Raw genomic sequence first — 19,092 nt, forward strand, 5'->3', positions numbered from 1 at the left:
GGGACATCTTCCTGGTGTTGCTAGGTAGACAGAAGAAAGAAGGTGGCTTTTTCCTTCCTTCTCCTGGGGTTCTGTTAAAAGTTGGTGAATTTTGACAGAACATCTTTGGGGGAATCTTGGAATGGAAAGAGGGATAGAATTCTAAGTAGGACAGATAATCACATCATCCGTAGTAAAAAATTCACATGAAGCTGCTTTATATTGAATCAGATCCTTACTCTGTTAAGTTCAATATTGTCTACTCAAACTTGCAGTAACTCTTCAGGGTCTCAAGCAGTGGTCTTTCACAACACCTGCTACCTCGTCCTTTCAACCAGAAATGCCAGGGATTGAATTGGGAACCTTCAATAGGCAAAGTAGATGCTCTACCACTGATGCCTCCCTGCTTCAAATGACAATATGGAGGCTTCAGATGACAATGTGATGCAGTGGTCTGAAATTCTTTTTTACTGCTGGATCACATCACTTCTGATATTTATGACAAGTCCCATTCTTTCTTGTAAGTAAAGATTGAATGCGGCGATATGATAACAGCCTTCGTCCATTTGAGTAGGAGTTGACGGCCAGTTGACAGCTGACCCAACTTTATTAGCAGCCTGTGTTGAATCTTAGTTTTTGAGTTTTTAAAAATTCATCTCAATGAATTGCTTTTCAGGACGATGACTTTATGCAAAGAAAAGAGAAGTCAATCAAAGCAATTGGTGAGATATCTGTAAGTGTCAAATACTCATTGGGAGTTTGGGGGGAATCTACAGAATATTTAAAAAACTGAATCACCTTTGGAACAGAAATTGCAGTATGATCTTACAGAGAGTGTAGCTTCTCCTGGGTTAGCATAAGGTGGGGTGTCTGATACTGTGTGGTGTATCGTAATTTTGAGGCAGATGTCACAAATGATGTCCATTCTTGGAGATATAGGACTCTCAAACATGCAGCATCACTGATGGCCAAGAGTCATTGCCATTCAGTGGTTAGGATGTCAGACAAGGACTGGAGAAAACAAGTTGAAATCCCCACTCAGCCACAAAGTTTACTGGGTGATCTTGGGTCACTCATTCTTGCTCAGCATAACCTGAGGTGCAGGGTTGTTGTGAGGGTAGAATGGCAGCAGGGAGAACCTGGCCTCAGATTTGTTGGAAGAAAGGTGGGATAAACAATTGTGTGGGTATTGTAAGGAATGTCTCTTCTGTGAGATTAGGGCTTGTAATTGTTTAACATTTTAGCAGGTTAAAATGCAGCAGTTTGTACAAGTGGGTCTCTTGTCATCTGGTCAGTTTCTCTGCAGTCTTAACCTGTTCCTTTCTTAACCGAGAAAGGCTTCCTGTGGCAGAGTTTAAGAGCTATGGAATGTGTGATAGGGTTGCTGCATTTGTACTATTAATTCTAGCTGGCTCGTCCTGGATTGAGATCCTGTTACATTTTTTTTACTGGCTCTATGCAGTCTTCCTGTCGTCTCTTTGTATGAAGCAATGTCAGTTTAAAACACGACATAAAATAGAACATTATACTGCTGTGAACGCAGAGGCATCGAATTTGAATGGATTCTATTGCCTCTCAGCTGATCCGCTGCACTTTTACAAAGATTTCCCACTTGTGATGCTGCCAACATTGATCAAAACACTATTTAAAAGCTCTTGACATATCTTCCTCTGGCAGAGTCAGCGGGGTAGAGAAGCCAAGTTGTGGAAACAGTGATCTCGTTTATCATTGTACCTTTGAGAGAGTAAACTGCCTTTGTCATTGTGTCTGGAAAAGAGGGTGGAATGTCATCGAAAGAGGTTCAAGTGCTGCTTGTTCACACAAGTTCTTACAAATAACATTTGTAATACGTTAGAGTGTCCTTTTGTTATTTATTTATAATTTAGTGAAGTGATTGGATTTATATCCCGCCCTTCACTACCCAAGGGAGTCTCAGAGCAGCTTACAAACTCCTTTCCCTTCCCCTCCCCACAACAGACACCCTATGAGGTAGGTGGGGCTGAGAGAGCTCTGACAGAAACTGCTCTTTTTCAAGAACGGCTCTTATCAGAACTACGGCTTGCCCAAGGTCACACCAGCAGGTGCAAGTGGGGGAGTGGGGAATCAAACCCGGTTCTCCCAGATTAGAGTCTGCACACTGAACCACTACACCAAACTGGCTCCCATAAATTTAAATTTATGAATCACCCAATCCCTGAGTTCACAGGGCTCTGGGCAATGAACAACCGTAGAGTAAAATACACCATATGCATTGTTAAAATTATAACCATTAGATAAACTAATTTTATTCTTTAAAAAAAATCCCCAGGTGGCATGTCAATTTATCTTAGGCAGTTCCGGACTGTGTTGCTGCTTCGCGGGCAGGGCAAGGAGGAGGCGAAGAAGAGAGGAAAGGTGGGAGAGAGGAGGAGGGTGCCAGCTGTAATAAAACCTGTTGCTGTCCTCAACCAAAAGCCTGGTGAAACATCTCTGCCTTGCAGGCCCTGTGGACTTGCATTACGTCCCACCGGGCCCTGGTGTCATTTGGCAGAGAGTCCCATCAGGTCACAGCTCGGGCTCAGAAGGCCCCCTGGCTGTGGTTGAGGACAGCCAGATGTCTTTGGGGCCAGGGATCACTAGTAGGTTGTTCTCAGCAGAGGGCAGTGCTCTTTGGGGGACATACCACAGGAGGTGGTTCCGAAGATACGCAGGTCCCAGATGGCTCAAGATCTTAAAGGTCAATACCAAAATCTTGAACCTGACTCGGTACTCCACTGGCGCAGCACAGGTTGACTGTGTGCCCTTTGTGGCATTCCAGGCAGGACTCACGCTGCCGCATTCCGGATCAGTTGGAGTTTCCGGGTCAGTCTGAAGGGCAGGCCAGCATTGAGCATTACAGTAATCTAGCCTGGAGGTGACTGTTGCATGGATTATTGTGGCTAGATCAGGGCGCGACAAGAAAGGGGCTAGTGGCTGCACTTGACGTAGATGGGAAAACGCCAGCCTGGCAGCATTCATAACCTGGGCCTCCGTAGACAGGGAGGTGTCCAGGACGCCGCCAAAACTCTTGAGGCTTGCGCCAGTGTCCGTGGCACCCCATCAAGAGTGGTAAGTTTGTGCCCCAACCAGTGTTCCCTCTAAGCTGGGTCAGTGTGAGCTAGCTCACAGTTTTTTAGCCCCCGGCTCACATATTTTTGTCTTAACTCAGGAAGGGTGGCTCCAGAGCAAACTAATTCATGCAGTAGCCAAATCACACACTCACAACTTTAGTGCCAGTAGCTCACAAAGTAGAATTTTTGCTCACAAGACTCCAGAGCTTAGAGGGAGCATTGGCACATTGCCCCCAACCCCGAAGCCCCCCCCCCCGAATCACCGTTTTTGTTGCATTCAGTCTCAGCCGGCTCTTTTGTAACCATTCCACCACAACTTTCAAACCCATGACCAAATTATGTGGGGCAGTATCTGGGCGGCCATCCATTAACAGGTATAGCTGGGTGTCATCAGCGTACTGATGGCATCCCAGCCCAAAACTCCACACTAGCTGGCAAGGGGGCACATGTAGATGTTAAATAACATTGGCGAGAGGATTGCCCCCCGAGGAACCCGAAATATTAAGGGGTACCTAGTTGACTCTCTCTCTCAGCACCACCCTCTGTCCATGACCAAGGAGAAATGAGGAAAGCCATTTCAAGGCTACCACACGGACCCCCACGTTGGCAAGGCGGTGGGTCAGAAGATCATCGTCAACCATGTTGAATGCTGCTGTGAGATCAAGTAACAACAGCACCACTGGCCCCCCTCAGTCCGGCTGTCTGCGGAGATCATCTGTCAGGGCTACCAGCACCGTCTCCATCCCATGGCCGGGGCGAAAGCCAGACTGGAATGGATCCCATGTCAATATGTCATCCAAGAAACCCTGGAGCTCCTCAGCTACCACTCTCTCAGTTACCTTACCCAGAAACGATAAATTCAAAACTGGGCAGTAATTGTAAGGATCAGTAAGATCCAAGGATGGTTTTCTCAAGAGCGGCACTACCACAGTCTCTTTCAGACCTCTGGATAGACCCCTGTCTCCAGGGACAGGTTGATAATGTCCATCAGTGGGCCCCGTATCCTCTCATTGCCGGCTTTCACCAGCCATGAGGGACACGGATCCAAGAGGCATGTGGTTGGCCTAACAGCAGCCTCCCCCCTATTTTCCCCCTATTGTATGCATCCCATGCCTCAAACAAATCATGACCCTCGGTTTTGCTGTTGAAACCCAGCCTCTCCTGCAGTAAAAACAAACAGGTATACCTTTGGGAAGATATTTGTCTGATTAGAAGAAGAGGAAGAAGAGATTGGATTTATAGCCCGCCCTTCACTTGGAGTCTCAGAGCGGCTTACAAACTCCTTTCCCTTCCCCTCCCCACAACAGGCACCCTGTGAGGTGGGTGGGGCTGAGAGAACTCTGACACAAACTGCTCTTTTTCAAGGACAGCTGTGCCAGAGCTTGTGACTGACCCAAGGTCACATCAGCAGGTGCAAGTGGAGGAGTGGGGAATCAAACCCGGTTCTCCCAGATTAGAGACCGCACACTTAACCACTACACCAAACTGGCTCTCATGTGATCTTTTTTTTAAGCCAGTCCTTGGAAGAATGTGGGTTTTTGAAGAGGAATGTGCCAGAGTCCAGGCAGGTGGCTTCCCTTGTGTGCTCCATGTGGATTTGCATCTGCTGGGAACAAAACCTGCATGCTGCTGCTGGCCTAGGGTTGCGCCAGCCTTGAATGGACCTCTCTTCTGGAAAACTGGGCAGAGTCCAGACAGTTTTGCTCATTGGCTGTCAGTAGGAATCTACTTTACTTCAGGTGGTATAAGCTAGCTAATGGAGATTTGTGCCAGGTCTGGTGTCAGCGTACCCTGAGGTGGAGCATCTGCCAGAAGCCCTGGGCCCACCGCTCCCCCCTGCCCACACACCTCTTTGCCACTTGCCTGGATGCCCTTCAACTACCCACTTGCTTGCAAGCATTCCACCTCCTGTGCTCCTACCTGCCTGGGCTGCCTAGAACTTCCAGGGAAGAGTGTGACGATGGTGACGGCACTCCCCTCTCCACACACCTCCCAAGGCCATTGAGGAAAGGACATGCAGCTGGCTGTGATCATGAGCAAGCAGGGGAAGGACGCATAGGCAGGTGGGAGATACGTGTTGGGGGGGCAGGGAGGGGGATGTGAGTAGGGGTCCTGGTGGTGGGCATGGGAGGACATCAAAACCTGGAACCAGCTCTGCATGATCTAGGTAGCTACTCCAATGTAGCTCCTTAAGCACTCTGTTGTACCTGATAGCTCAAAATATGCTAGAAACACTTTTTCTCCTTTTCCCACCCCTTCCCGTAATTATGATGAAATTCATTGTCTTTCCTCTCTTTCTTTTTTTTTAACATGGCAGGCTAAAGCAGCCCTAATTATGTGAATAGTAATTAAGCATAATGACTCAATAAAAAGCTAGAATAGAATTAACGAACTCTTAACTTCAGTGACTTGAAATTACATCTTATCTGTTTAATTATGCAGGGGTATTAAAATTATCAGCATTATTTTCCTCACTGTCTTTAGATGCCTTTCAGACATGTTTGAGAATAAATTGTGCATTCCAGGCAGTCATGTTTTAAATGGGAAAATGTATGTATAAAATAATAGTATAGATCAGTGGTCAGACAACTGAGGTGGTGATGGGTTAGAATCAAATGGCACCCTGAACCCGAAACATGTGTTCTTTTTCTTTCTTTCTTTCTTTTTTTAATATTTAAAAAATTTTATTGAAGTAATGAAACATTTAACAAACAAGAAAAATATAAAATATAACTTCAGTTTCTTTTTTTTTGTAAAAGTACCGAATTGAAGGGTACAACTGTACAGTAAAGCAAAGATATACCAAAACGACAATATGCATAAGTATAACTTGCCATCTGGATATACCAAAATCTATGGTTATTCACAAAATTGGATCTGTATGGGCTATTCCGAAGAGAAGACTGTAGAGGGTTAATATCTTGCCTATCAGAGAAAACAAACGATCATCTATCCATTTTGTAAATACCAACTACAATTTCAATGAGTCCACCCTTGAAAATAATCTATTTTTTACATTTGTTAAAGCTTGTCATCAGAACCATTTCATATATTCAGACCAGGATGAGGGAATATGTCCCTCATTTTCTAAGAATGTTAAGATCGGAAACCATTTTGCACTGAATCCTGCATTGCAATGAATAGCCGTTAGTTTCCTTAGTGTCTTTATTGCCAACATCTAGTGTATTCCCTTGGCAAATAGAAGGGGAAGTCGTGGAAGTGGTGACAGACTTCACGTTCCTGGGATCCCAGATCACCGCAGACTGTGACAGCAGCCATGAAATTAAAAGACGCCTGCTCCTTGGGAGGAAAGCGATGGCGAACCTAAACAGCATGATAAAAAGTAGAGACATCTCCCTGCCAACCAAAGTCCGCATGGTCAAAGCAATGGTATTCCCAGTAGTCATGTATGGCTGCGAGAGTTGGACTATAAGGAAGGCCGAGCGCCGAAGAATAGATTCTTTTGAGCTGTGGTGCTGGAGAGGACTCTTGAGAGTCCCTTGGACTGCGGGAGGATCAAGTCGGTCGGTCCTCGGAGAGGTCAGCCCTGACTGTTCCCTGGAGGGCCGGGTGATGAAACTGAAGCTCAAGTGCTTTGGCCACCAAATGAGAAGGGAGCACTCACTGGAGAAGACCCTGATGCTGGGAGAGATTGGGGGTCGGGGAGGGCGGGGGCGGCGAAGGATGAGATGGTTGGACAGTGTCAGCGACGCAACGAACATGAAATTGAGCCAACTTCAGAGGACAGCGGAAGACAGGAGGGCCTGGCGGGAGCTGGTCCATGGGGTCGCGAAGAGTCGGACTCGACTGTGCGACTAAACAACAAAAGTGTATTCCCACCTAGGGCATTTTTTTTTTCTGGGGAAGCCTTGGGGTCAACTGTAATGAGCCCTCAAACCCCTGAGAATTTTCAAAAGTAGCAAATCTCTGTGGAAGAATCTATGACTGGATTGTGTTTAAGTCATAATACTTTGTCAGGTTTAAAACACCACTCAATTGTTTTCTTGCAGGCGGTGTACAAGCCACAAAGGAAATACAAGCGACAGTCAGTCGCAGAAAAGTTAGTGGATGAGGAGTCCAAAGTCCATGCCACGCTTCTGGAATACGGCAGGTATAACAGAATTCTGTCGGGTCAAGGACTTTCAGTCTGTGTCAGAGGATATGTGACTCTTCAGACCTGAGCAAAGATTCCTCAGGGACAAAATACATGATAAGTGTTACATGAGTCAGGATGCGGGTGCCTGACCTGATTCATTGTCACACATAGCGTTGGTATGACTTGCTTTGAAAGCGTTGGGTTGCCACTGTCAGCTACAAACGTTATGAGGGGGGGAGGAGGGGCTTCGGGCTTCTTTCCCACACCATTTTCCCTAGCGGAAACAGCCGTGCGGGTGCTGTTCACTATTCCTCAGGCTCCATGCAGAGGAACACAATGCTTTAAAATTGGGTTACCGAGATCCTACATGTGACGAATTGGGTTGGGCAGCTGTGTCCCAGCTCATGTCACACCAGTCATGTAGTTTGGCCCTCAGTGAGAAGATCCGTAATTGTTAGTAAGCTTGTCTGAAAGTCTGCTTGCTTCCTTCCTCACTCCAGTGCAGCCACTGGAGAGTTTTGGATGTGTCCTAGGTTACACATTCGTTTCCTGTGGGTTGATAGATAGTCCAAAAACCTGGCAAGCACACACTCCTTCAACCTTCAGCAGTTCTCAGGGGTTTTATAGCAGACTCCTAGGATTAACCTCAGCAGACAAGCCAGAATGGGAAAGGTTCCCTGGAGGTTATTTTAAAAACTGTGTTGGAACATAAACTATTATAAATGTAGGTGATATAATAATAGCTTCATTTACATTACAAGCATTGCAAGCTTTTTCAGCTGTGTCATTGTGGAACTTTTGTCCAATCTGATATCTTGCATTGAAGCGGAAACCTTCCTAAAAATGTTCATAGGCTGCGGTCACACGGAGCATTAGGCACGCTAGAGAGACGGAAGATAGGCGGATTTTCCGGGCGCGATCTCACCGCCACATCTGGGAAGTGTAGAGCTCCCGTGACTCACCCGAGGCTTCACTCCGAAGATGCGCTGTAAAAAACTAGTACCTCCGAGGTACTAGTTTCCGGAAACAGCGGGGCATGGGCTGATCGCGTTTCCGGTAGTTCTGGCGCCCGCCCATTTCCCCTCGCAAAAAGGGTTTTTTTCCCCCAAGTCTCCATGGATGCGCACAAGCACCCAACGGAGCATGCACGCACTTTAGTTTAACAAAAAAACCCACAACCCTGTTTGCCCCGCGGCCCCGCTTCTTTGCAGCGCCGCAGGAGTGTCCAGTGATCGGCACCTCCCCCTAACCACGGGACCTCCACGGGACGTCTGCTCGTGCAACCGCGTGTTATTTTGCCCCGGGGCAAACAGCCATGCTCCATCCAGCCCGTATGACCGGGGCCTTAATTGAGAAGTTTACATGGTCCAAGTAAAAAAAAAGCAGACAGGTCTTGGGAAATGTAAGCACTTACTACTTCATTCTGAGTAGGCTCTGAGCTCCCCCCCCCCGACACAGTGCTCTTTGACATTACCATTGCCATGACAAGAAGAGCAGTGGGGCTTTTCCACAGCACCCCCCATCATAACCCCCCACTGAACCCCTTCTTAGTTTGTAATTTGCCAGCAAGTAAGTATCCCGTCACTTGCTATTCATTTCTCACCAGTTATGGTGACTAGACAAGAATGTGGTTTTACCATGTGACCCTGGCAGCATGTACGTCCGTGTAATTACATAATTGTGCCCCGTACACTCAGCTCATTAGGGGATTCCTGCCCTTACTACATAATGCAGATATGTCCAAGCGGCCATGCTCAGTCGGCCTCTGTATATGTGAATACTCCTTCTTAGAGTGTTTCAGAGCATCATGTGCAGTGATGATAGTATCTTTGTTTAAAATGGTAGATGTCCTTGGCACTTCAGGATGCTAGGCAGTAGACGTGGATGAATGCTTTAAGGTTTATCCAAGATAAGGCAATCAATTGCAGTACATCTGTGCTGAATTCTGATAAATTCCATCTTTCTTCATGCCAGCTGGGAGACATCTAAGTGTTATGTCAAAGGCCGTTTCTTTCCAATCTTTTCTTTGACAGATGCTTTGTTTTATTTTAACAGCTTATCCCCTGTAACGTCTTAAACATATTTTCATTCTGTTCATCTTGTGTTGGTTATCTCTCCTCTTAGTTTCACTGATAATTTCTTGTGAGTATTTTGTGTGTGAGTGTTTTAACTTTGAGATGACCCCACACTTGACTTTGAATCTTTCTTGCTAACCTTTCTTCATGCTTGGTATTTAATAGTGCTGTGCTGAATGTTCATGATGACTGAGATTTTCAGTGCAAAAGCTGCTGTGGGGGTAGACAAGATGTCCATAAAAGCTACCTACATTCTTTTCAGACATCTATAGTGCTTGTTTGCAGCCACTGTTACCCAAATTGCTTCTTACGTGCCATATCCGTAAAGGGGGATTTCTTTAAGACCTGATTTCAACTAGGCATATATCATATCAAATGGGACATTGCATGGAGCTTATTGTATGTAACAACTGTCTTTGTTATACTGTTAGCCAAATTGCCTTGAATTATTAATTCGTTTAGGGAAAGTTATGATTATTAATTGGCAATAGGCAAATTAGGGTTCTCACCAATGTATACAGAAGTCCCACCTTCGCTGTAAGTATCTGAACAGACACAGAGACTGGATTCAGTAAAATATACTGTCTCTTTACTGGGAGATATATATCATTCAAACAATACACAACCACACATACATTTATACATATGCTAAGAAATAAAGATAGATCCTTAACACAGTTGCTTTAGCAGGATATTCGTTGGTTGGGCAATATTTACCTGTCTTCATTAGTTGAGCCATTCCAATGGAAGAATGGAGGGGTTTAGAAATAGAAAATGGTGAACACGTGCTCTGAACCAGCAGAACCACGTGGACTCTAGCTGCAGACTAGAGGTTAAAGATGAAGGTAGGGTATGTGGATAGTAAGCTGGACATAAGAGGGTTAAAGCTTCGACAGGGGTCGTGGAGGGGGTAAGTAAGAGAAAGACCATGTGGTCGGGCAGCATCTTTTATAACATGATGGGTGAACAATTAATTGCTATTCAACCATGAATAGAGTCTCTTGATTAGATTTGTAGGTAGCTGGAAGGGGCGGGGGAGAGGTTGCCTACATGTGCTGGAAGAAACTCCTAATGGCGTCTGGAGTTCTCTGTCCTCATGTTTTCCATGGCATGGCATCTGAGGCTTTGTACAGGCTTATGGAACTGCTTCATCTCACAGCAGGCAAGATGGCTGGTGACTCTGGACTAACACTGTGGCAGCAACACTAAAGGGAGGTGTCCCTCTTTCAGGTGTGCAGTCTCAACAGGTATTCCCAGGTCTCCATATTATACAGAACTCGTGGGCACTCAATGAAATTGCTGAGCGGTCGGGTTAGAACGGATAAAAGGAAGTACTTCTTCACCCAAAGAGTGATTAACACTTGGAATTCACTGCCACAGGAAGTGGTGGCGGCTACAAGCATGGACGGCTTCAAGAGGGAATTAGATAAGCATATGGAGCAGAGGTCCATTAGTGGCTATTAGCCACAAGGTATAGATAGGGGCTCTGAGGCAAGTGACGCTCTGTCTTCTTGGTGCTTGGGGGGGGTCAACAGTGGGAGGGCTTCTAATGTCCTGGCCCCACTGGTGGACCTCCTGATGGCACTGGTATTTCTGGCCACTGTGTGACACAGAGTGTTGGACTGGATGGGCCTTTGGCCTGATCCAACATTGGCGTCTCTTATGTTCTTATGTTTTAAGAAATCTTGTTACTTATCAGCTGTCTCTGTATATATCTGTGTTTTACAACTCTATTCTAATTAATTTCCATTTTTATCACCCTGTTAGACTTCCATGTTTCCTTATACAGCATTTTTTTCTTCCAATATGATTTTGTATTTTATGATTGCTTATAAGTAACATTAAATGGAGCACTAGATTAGATTCTAATGGTAGAAGGAGACCTGGAAGGAAGACAGAATCATACATAATTTGGCTTTTGGTAAAGAAACACTTTAATTACAGTGCTGCAGTTTCTCTGTCTTTTTTACAAAGAGCGACTGAACAACCAGATCCAGGTATTCAGAAATAAGGCCCACTGTCTCACAAAAAATATACTGGGAATGGTTGGCGTAATTTGCAGTTGGTATTGGGTGGATCCTGACTAGCCTGATCTCGTTAGAGTTTGAAAGCTAAGTCGGGTTGGCTTAGTTAGTACTTAGTACTTAGATGGGAGACCAGCAAGGAGGACTAGAGTTGCTACACGGACACCCATTAAGGGTTGCCATAAGTCGGTTGCTACTTGATGGTGCATGTTCATTATTAATATTATTGGCTAGATTTGGGATCAGTGCTGCACTTCTGGGTCCTGCAATGAAAAACCATGGTGCTTCATTAGTGAAGTAATAAGAGTACATTGAATCTCCACCTCCAATTTTGTTGGGGTTGCCAAGTCTTCTTACCTTGGCAGCGGGGGAGTCTCGCCGGGCTCCGGGAGCTCCTCGGTGGTGCGCGTGCGCCAACAGCACGTCACAGGAAGTGACGCGCTACGTCGCTCACGTTGAGGGCGTGGCCCAGATCGTCAGAGGGAAAACCATAGAGTTTTCCCTCTGACGATCTGGCCCACGCCCCCAACGTGAGCGACACGCTGTGCTTCGGGGGGCGGAGTTCCCCCCGGGGCCCGATTCTGCAGCGGCGGAAATCCTGGGTCCTGCAATGAAAAACCATGGTGCTTTCATTAGTGAAGTAATAAGAGTACATTGAATCGCCACCTCCAATTTTGTCCGTGGGCATCACTGGACCCCTGGCAACAGGGGATAAAGTAGATATCTGCTCTTGGGGGAGGGGTGCATTCCAACTGATTGAATGCTCAGTGAGTGCCCACACCAAGTGCAATCTCAGTTGGAAGTGTGGCTCACTATTCAGGCATCTGGTTGCACCAGAATAAGGAGCTGCATCTGTGCCGGGATTGTGCCAGGCCAGCCGTTGCTACAGCTCCTCATACTGTTTCTTGTACTTTCTGGCCAGACAGCAGGCAGATAAGCTGTAGTGGCAGAAGCCAAAGACTACTGCTAACCAACACTACATCCTTTCAATCTGTAGAGTGAGCTAGGCCCAGTAGTGATCTCTGCCTTTGTCTACTTTGGTCTCTTCTCCACCCCTAGCTAGAGGCTGTCCATGTCATTTGCTGCATAGTGCAGAGAAAAGTGCAGAACAACGATGGAACAGCATAAAACGCTGGCTCTAGAAATGATTTGAGGCAGATTTTCATCTTATAGTAATGTTGCCATCGAAAATCAACCCTCTCTGGGTAATCTTTACGGCATATTGAGTCTTGACTGTCCAAAGCCAAAGGAGCCAGTCCCCGGTGGGAAGACGGAATAAATCAGCAGCAGCAAATGTTTAAACTGGAACTTCAGTGGAAAGGGCAAGTATAGGAAGAGCAAATAAGGGAGGAGAGGAGAGACTAGTGTTTCAGCAGGCAAAAGCAAAACGCTCATGGAATGAAAATTCAGCTCATTTGCAGTCTGGCAACAAGCCCGTGAGTCAAACCCTTGAGGGTCACGTTAAAAAAAACCCCACCACCCTTCTTAGTAGGTAGCGTTCAAGATTTACTCAGACTTAATCAGGGCCCTGTTTTGCAATACAAAAACACTCACACCTTGCTGGCTTCTTGGTGCCTCGCTGCACAGCAGAGGTCTGAAAACCAGGGCTATTTTTGGGCAGGAACGCACAGGAACGGAGTTCCGGCTGGCTCCCAAGTTGACCACGCCCAGCAGGAACTCATTAGCATAATAGGCCACACCCAATAGCAGAAACTCATTAGGATTGGCTACATTTGGGGTGTGGCCTAACATGCAAAGGAGTTCCTGCTACAAAAAAAGCCCTGGGTTTTGACAACAAACAAGGTAAACAGAATAAGAAGCAAAAGGTGGGTGTGGCTTGATGTCGACACTTCTGGTAACATGGGGGTGCGGCCTAATATGCTAATAAGCTATGCTCTCATGGGTGTGGCTGGATATGCTAATGAGTTTCTGTTGTTGGGTGTGGCCTATTATGCTAATGAGTTCCTGCTGGACTTTTTCTACAAAAAAAGCCCTGCTGGAAACCACTGTGAGAAGCTGGTGTTAAAAGGCATGCCACAGACAATGGAATCCAATCATCTCAGAAAACATTATGTGCTTATTTTGACTAGTTAACCTATGACTGTTTCATTTTCTGCTTGTTTCTTCTAACAATTGCTGTGACTTGTGCATGTACTAAATGCATGCTTATGAAGCTGAAGTGAAATCAGCTGTATAATCTTCCTTTTTTCTTCTTCTTCCCTTTATAGGAGGTATGGATACAGCAGACAAGGAAAAATTGAGAAGGTGAGTTTTTTTTTGGTGAAGAAACAATCTAGTGCAAAGAATATCTTCCAAGGGGGAGTCCAAATGAGAAAGGCGGACTATAAGTAACGTAAATTTAAAAAAACCACAATGCTGTTGTAGAAAACAGATGTAATGCGGGGGTTCTTAACCTTTATCGTACTACAGATTTCTATTGTTCCATTTTTCTTGCGGATCACCACAATTTCTGGCATTTTAATAATCACAAAGGAGACCTTTTCCAAGCTCCCACGCATCTGAATGTGCTGTGGAAAGGAGAAGCACTGCTGTACTCACTCATGCTCTGTAACATTTAGGAGATCTCTTAGGGTTAGTCAGAATGCTCCCAATTCAGCACCAATTTAATATTTGAATTTTTAATATGTTATAGTTCTTTTTTCCGAAGGACCTTTTGGCATTTTCTTGTTGTATTGTTGCTCTGGCCTTATAAATCATTTACAGAATGTAGTTTATGAATGGCTGTATGGTAAATGTCTGTTAAGACATTTTCTCCTTTATGCTTTGAGCTATGCTGTTTGACAAAATGAACTGCAATGATCAGTTAAACTAGTACCCGAGAATAAAGACCACCGTACCTTTCAAAGGTTAAGTAATTGAAGTTAATATATTTGCCAGTGACTTTTATTCTTTCATCTTACCCTGACCAGATACAAATAAGATGGTCATTATCTTTTATAGGCAGCATATATGGGATGTACAGGTACTGTGATGTTTGTGGAAAGAACTCAAGTGCCATTCTATAGAAATACTGTTTTAAGCCATACCAAATGCCCCTTGAGCACACCTTTAAAATATGGTCATATCCATTTTTCATCTAAATGTGATCGTATTCTGGTGTGCATGTTTATTAAATAGGCTGAAGACAAGAAAATGGTACTTCCTGCAGGACTTGCGTCGACAGGGAAGAATGATGCTTACAGCGATGACGATCTTCAAGCTGCAGAAGAGGTGGGCTGAAGTGTAACAGTTTGCTGATAGGTTAAAACCACAGCAGTTTCTTTCCTGCGGTGAGCAGCAGTTGCCTGCTCACCCTCTGGGCAGTAGCTTGTGGGCACTTTTGCTTATATGCTGAGGAAGGACTGGCAAGGAGGCAGGGGCTAGTATTGGCCCAGGCTGCCCTCTCCTCCCCAATGGATAGGGAGGAAGAGGACATGCAGCATGGTAGCAAGCATGTGGAGAGGACAATCAGAGGCAGCTCATTAGGCAGCAGAAGAAGAAGAGATTGGATTTATATTTTTGCCTTCTTCCCGAAGGAGAGGACAATCAGAGGCAGCTCATTGGGCAGCAGCAAAAGAAGAAGAAGAAGAAGAGATTGGAATTATACCCCGCCCTTCACTTGGAGTCTCAGAGCGGCTGACAAACTCCTTTCCCTTCCCCTCCCCACAACAGACACCCTGTGAGGTGGGTGGGGCTGAGAGAGCTCTGACACAAACTGCTCTTTTTCAAGGACAGCTGTGCCAGAGCTTGTGACTGACCCAAGGTCACATCAGCAGGTGCAAGTGGAGGAGTGGGGAATCAAACCCGGTTCTCCCAGATTAGAGTCCGCGCACACAACCACTACACCAAACTGGCTCTGCCTTGGGTCATAGCTGCTTGAGGGTGGCAACCTCTGACACCATGTGTATATGCATGTTGCCCTTTCTGTAGTGTGGCTCCTTCCTTTCCTGCTGGAGTAACACAAACAGACCTGGTTCCCCTGAGGAAGGAGACGGTACCACAGCTCTTTCAAATGCCACTGTTGCTTTAGTTTCTGGGAAGGGTTACTGTGGTGTGGGAATGAACTGCAGGAGAAGCACTTCCCCTGTGGTCCAGGACTACTCTCATTATCAGAGTTGGCCAGGAAGGAGCTTTGATGAAACCAGGGCTATTTTGGGGGCAGGAACGCACAGGAACGGAGTTCCGGCTGGCTCCCACGTTGGCCACGCCCAGCAGGAACTCATTAGCATAATAGGCCACACCCAACAGCAGAAACTCGTTAGGATTGGCTACATTAGGGGTGTGTGGCCTAACATGCAAAGGAGTTCCTGCTACAAGAAAAGCCCTGGGTTTTGACAACAAACAGGGTAAACAGAATAAGAAGCAAAAGGTGGGTGTGGCTGGATGACTACACTTCTGGTAACATGGAGGTGTGGCCTAATATGCTAATGAGCTGTGTTGTCGGGGTGTGGCCTAATATGCTTATGAGTTTCTGCTGTTGGGTGTGGTCTATTACGCTAATGAGTTCCTGCTGGACTTTTTCTACAAAAAGCCCTGGCTGAAACACTTCCACGCTAGGGGTCTTGAAGTAAGTAAATGATATATCATGCCTACTAAAGATCGCTTGGACAGTTCAGACTTGAATTCAGTATAATGCATAACTTCTGTCTTGGTTTGTATTTAGAATCTGATGTACATGTACCTAGCCTGTTTTTACTTTGCTAGCATGCACATGTGAGACTGGGAAGATTGTCTAATAAGCTATCTAATCTAACAAATGTCAACTACAAAGGCCAATTTTTAAAAGTTTGTCATTTTTCATTAGCTTCGTATTAAAACATTGATGACCGAAATGGCTGCAATGGGAACAGAAGAGGTAAGTGGCCTTGATTAGTTAGTCATAGTTTTCTTTTCATTTTTAATACAATATACCAAATTACATGGTGCTTTTTGAAGGGTAGCATGACTCATGCAGACTTCTTATATCAGAAAGATTCCTCTTTGAGTGGGGTTAGAAAAGGAGTGATCTCTGACATATTACTCAAAAATAAAGATCATGAACATCATTGTACTGTTGTTCTCAGTGGATTGGATATGTGCTAATGTTTCCATGGGCATGAGGACTTCTGACCGCAGAGCATGAGGGCGATTTCGCACTAGAGTTGCTTCGCGGTGCAGCCACCGTTTGCCCTGACACAAACATGTTAATTTCACACCTGAGGCTGCGGGACTGCATTTTGACTCGCGTCTTTGCCCGATTTCCTCCGCAGTTTCGTGATCCTGGTTTTTGAGGATCACGAAACTGCGGAGGAAATCGGGCGAAGCTGCGGGTCAAATGCAGCCCCGCAGCCTCGGGTGTGAAATTAACATGTTTGTGTCGGGGCAAACGGGGCTGCACCGCGAGGCAGCTCTAGTGCGAAATCGCCCTGATTTTCCCACCCTGGGAACAGGAATTTGGGGGGCATTTTAGGCTGCTACACCAGGAAGGAGGCAGGAAAATCATGCTGTGAAGGCAAAAGTCCTTGTGCCTGCAGTAACATTAATTAGTCTAGATCCAAGGTTTGCTTTATTAAACCAGGTCAGTAGAACTGTGTATAGAAACTGCAAATTGACTTAAAAGCTGTCACAGCCAAATTAGGGTTAACTGGGATGGGGTGAGACTGCTTGAGCCTTAGACAACAGTGTAAAACAACACAAGCAAAAAGACTAGGCTTGGGTCTCTAAAAAGGCCTACCATCGTTTACATGAAGACCCAATGCTAGGAGGCAACATCAGGGGAAGGCTTTGGCCTCTATATATTGGTGGCACTCCAGGGCAACCTGTTGACCACTGTTTGACACAGGATGATGGATTAGACGGGCCTCTGGTCTGATCAGCAGGGCTTTTCTTATGATAGTAAAGGTATTTGTGTATGTGAAATCCTAAGGAGAGTCATACCCTTCTAAACCCATTGAAGTCATTAGGCTTAAAAGGGTGTAAGTGCTTAAGGAGTACATTGCAAAAATTTCTGCACTCCAAGAGCCTCTTACACAGGGGCTTCAGTGGGGTTCCCTGAATGCAAATTCCTCAGCAGCAGTGCAAATACATATTCCTTCCATATAAGCATGTAGCCTCCATGCCTCTCACCTCCATATTCCGTCACAACCAGAGATTGCATAAACGTCCTCCTATTTGTACCCTTCACTCATTTATTTGCATGTGCCATCCTCCCATTTGCTGGGTAAGAAGTTTCACAGATGTTCAATATCTGGTATGTATTCCTTTTAGCAAGAAGCCTGTGGAGTGAAGCAGAATTTTCTCATTGGCATAATATCATTGAGCCACTCCCATGTATGCATTGCAAATACCGTGACTAGCAAAAGTCGTTCATTCCAGTTGTTGTCGTTGGCCAAAGGGGCAACTACCCTTTTAACCATCTTTTAGTCTTGTGCCTTTTTTGTAGCCATGCTGCTTTCATAGAAGTCAGGCAGTGCTGTCAATTGAACCTTATCGGAAACAGATTGCCCTGAGTTTCAAAAAGTTGTCCGCTTACAACTGCTGAGGCCTTCATGAGACGTGTTTGTTCTTGCAGAGCCGACTGACTGCGAGCACTGTAGGCCAGATTGTTGGCCTTCAATCTGATGAGATCAAACAAATTGTGTCAGAATATGCTGAAAAGGTAAGTTATTGATCTGGTTGTTGTCGTAAATCTACTTGAGCTGTTGGCTGTCAACTCTTCTCCCCCCCCCCAAAAAAAAAAATCTTTCAGGGCTGCAAGTCCCTTCGTTCTATTTTTTAAAAACACCTGCTTTCCGGAGGACTGGTGCTGTCAGTGTGGTCTCAGTTCTCAGAAGCATCTTCTCGAGGGCCCTCTTGACCCTTGGAGTGGGTTGGAGTCGTGCCTGTATGTAATATTAAGGAGGTACCTAAAAGCTGTACTTGACATCATAGAATTCCCAGCCTGTTCAAAAGGATCACAGTAAACAAATACACGGGCTCAGCTTCTTGTAGGAGTCTAGTGAAGTACGTGTGTGATGACAGAACTACACCTAGCGGTGGGGACTGATGCCTTTAAACACACGTCTGCACCACGTTGGATGGGTGGGAGGGGATAACTGTGTTCATGGGACAGGGGAGAGCTCAGCTGTTCCTACTCCTAATACCCCCCCTCCCATTCTATCCCTAAGTATTTTCTCCTCGCTGGTTTCTGATACTAGAAGTCAGCTCAGCTTGGAAGGAAAAAAACCTGGAATTATAGCTGCAAGGCAAAAAAAACAGTGGGTGGAACAAGGATTTGAAAGACACCTTGCCTGCATACTCCTTTTACACTTTTAGATTGCTATCTCCCTGCCTCCAACATAATTGAGACAGAGTTGTGTCTATAAATGGGCCTGCCAGTGTTGCATGTAGTTTCACTGCAGGATTGACACTGGAAACTGTCAGGTTGTGTTGATGAGTTCCCCGTGAGGCTTTTTAGTCGTTCGAATCTAGAAGGAAGCTGTCTACCTTTACACCAGGGTTCTAAAAGATGCCTTTCTGTATACATGCAAACAACCGCCATTGAGTTTTCTCCCCTTAATGTGTCTAGAAACTGCAGTCTGGTTGTTCTCTCAGCGTTGGCAACCTGCTTCCTGGCTGATAAACATACAGCTGTCAGTCGGGGGGTAAACTGCAGTGGTTGAACAGCGTAACTCCCAAGTTCTTTGCTTCAGAGGGTTTTTAAAAAATGTTTAGTTCCTTAGCCTGTTCTTTTTTTCAGAATGAGAGACTGCTTATAAGTGAGGGAAAGGCTAAATGAGCCACTAAAGTTAGGATTCCTGGTAAAATGTGTGCTGTAGAGTTTGTTTTTATTCTCTGAAGCAGTGTGACAG

At 45.5% G+C, this 19,092-nt stretch overlaps 1 protein-coding gene across 2 annotated transcripts in view; it reads left to right on the forward strand.

Annotated features, from left to right (window-relative positions):
• CCDC93 (coiled-coil domain containing 93) overlaps positions 1-19,092 on the forward strand; it is a 61,610-nt gene that overhangs the window by 14,302 nt on the left and 28,216 nt on the right. The window contains exons 6-12 of one of the 2 annotated variants that reach the window (XM_015406306.1): positions 656-712; positions 7,079-7,179; positions 9,289-9,306; positions 13,492-13,528; positions 14,402-14,494; positions 16,068-16,118; positions 17,814-17,900. In XM_015406306.1, coding sequence (XP_015261792.1) covers positions 656-712; positions 7,079-7,179; positions 9,289-9,306; positions 13,492-13,528; positions 14,402-14,494; positions 16,068-16,118; positions 17,814-17,900 — 444 coding nt within the window. The remainder of the gene's footprint in view (positions 1-655; positions 713-7,078; positions 7,180-9,288; positions 9,307-13,491; positions 13,529-14,401; positions 14,495-16,067; positions 16,119-17,813; positions 17,901-19,092) is intronic. The other variant, XM_015406307.1, reaches the window with a different exon arrangement.

Source organism: Gekko japonicus, unplaced genomic scaffold (genome assembly GCF_001447785.1).
Source record: "Gekko japonicus isolate JY-2015 unplaced genomic scaffold, Gekko_japonicus_V1.1 scaffold1925, whole genome shotgun sequence".
Taxonomy (NCBI): Eukaryota; Metazoa; Chordata; class Lepidosauria; order Squamata; family Gekkonidae; genus Gekko; species Gekko japonicus.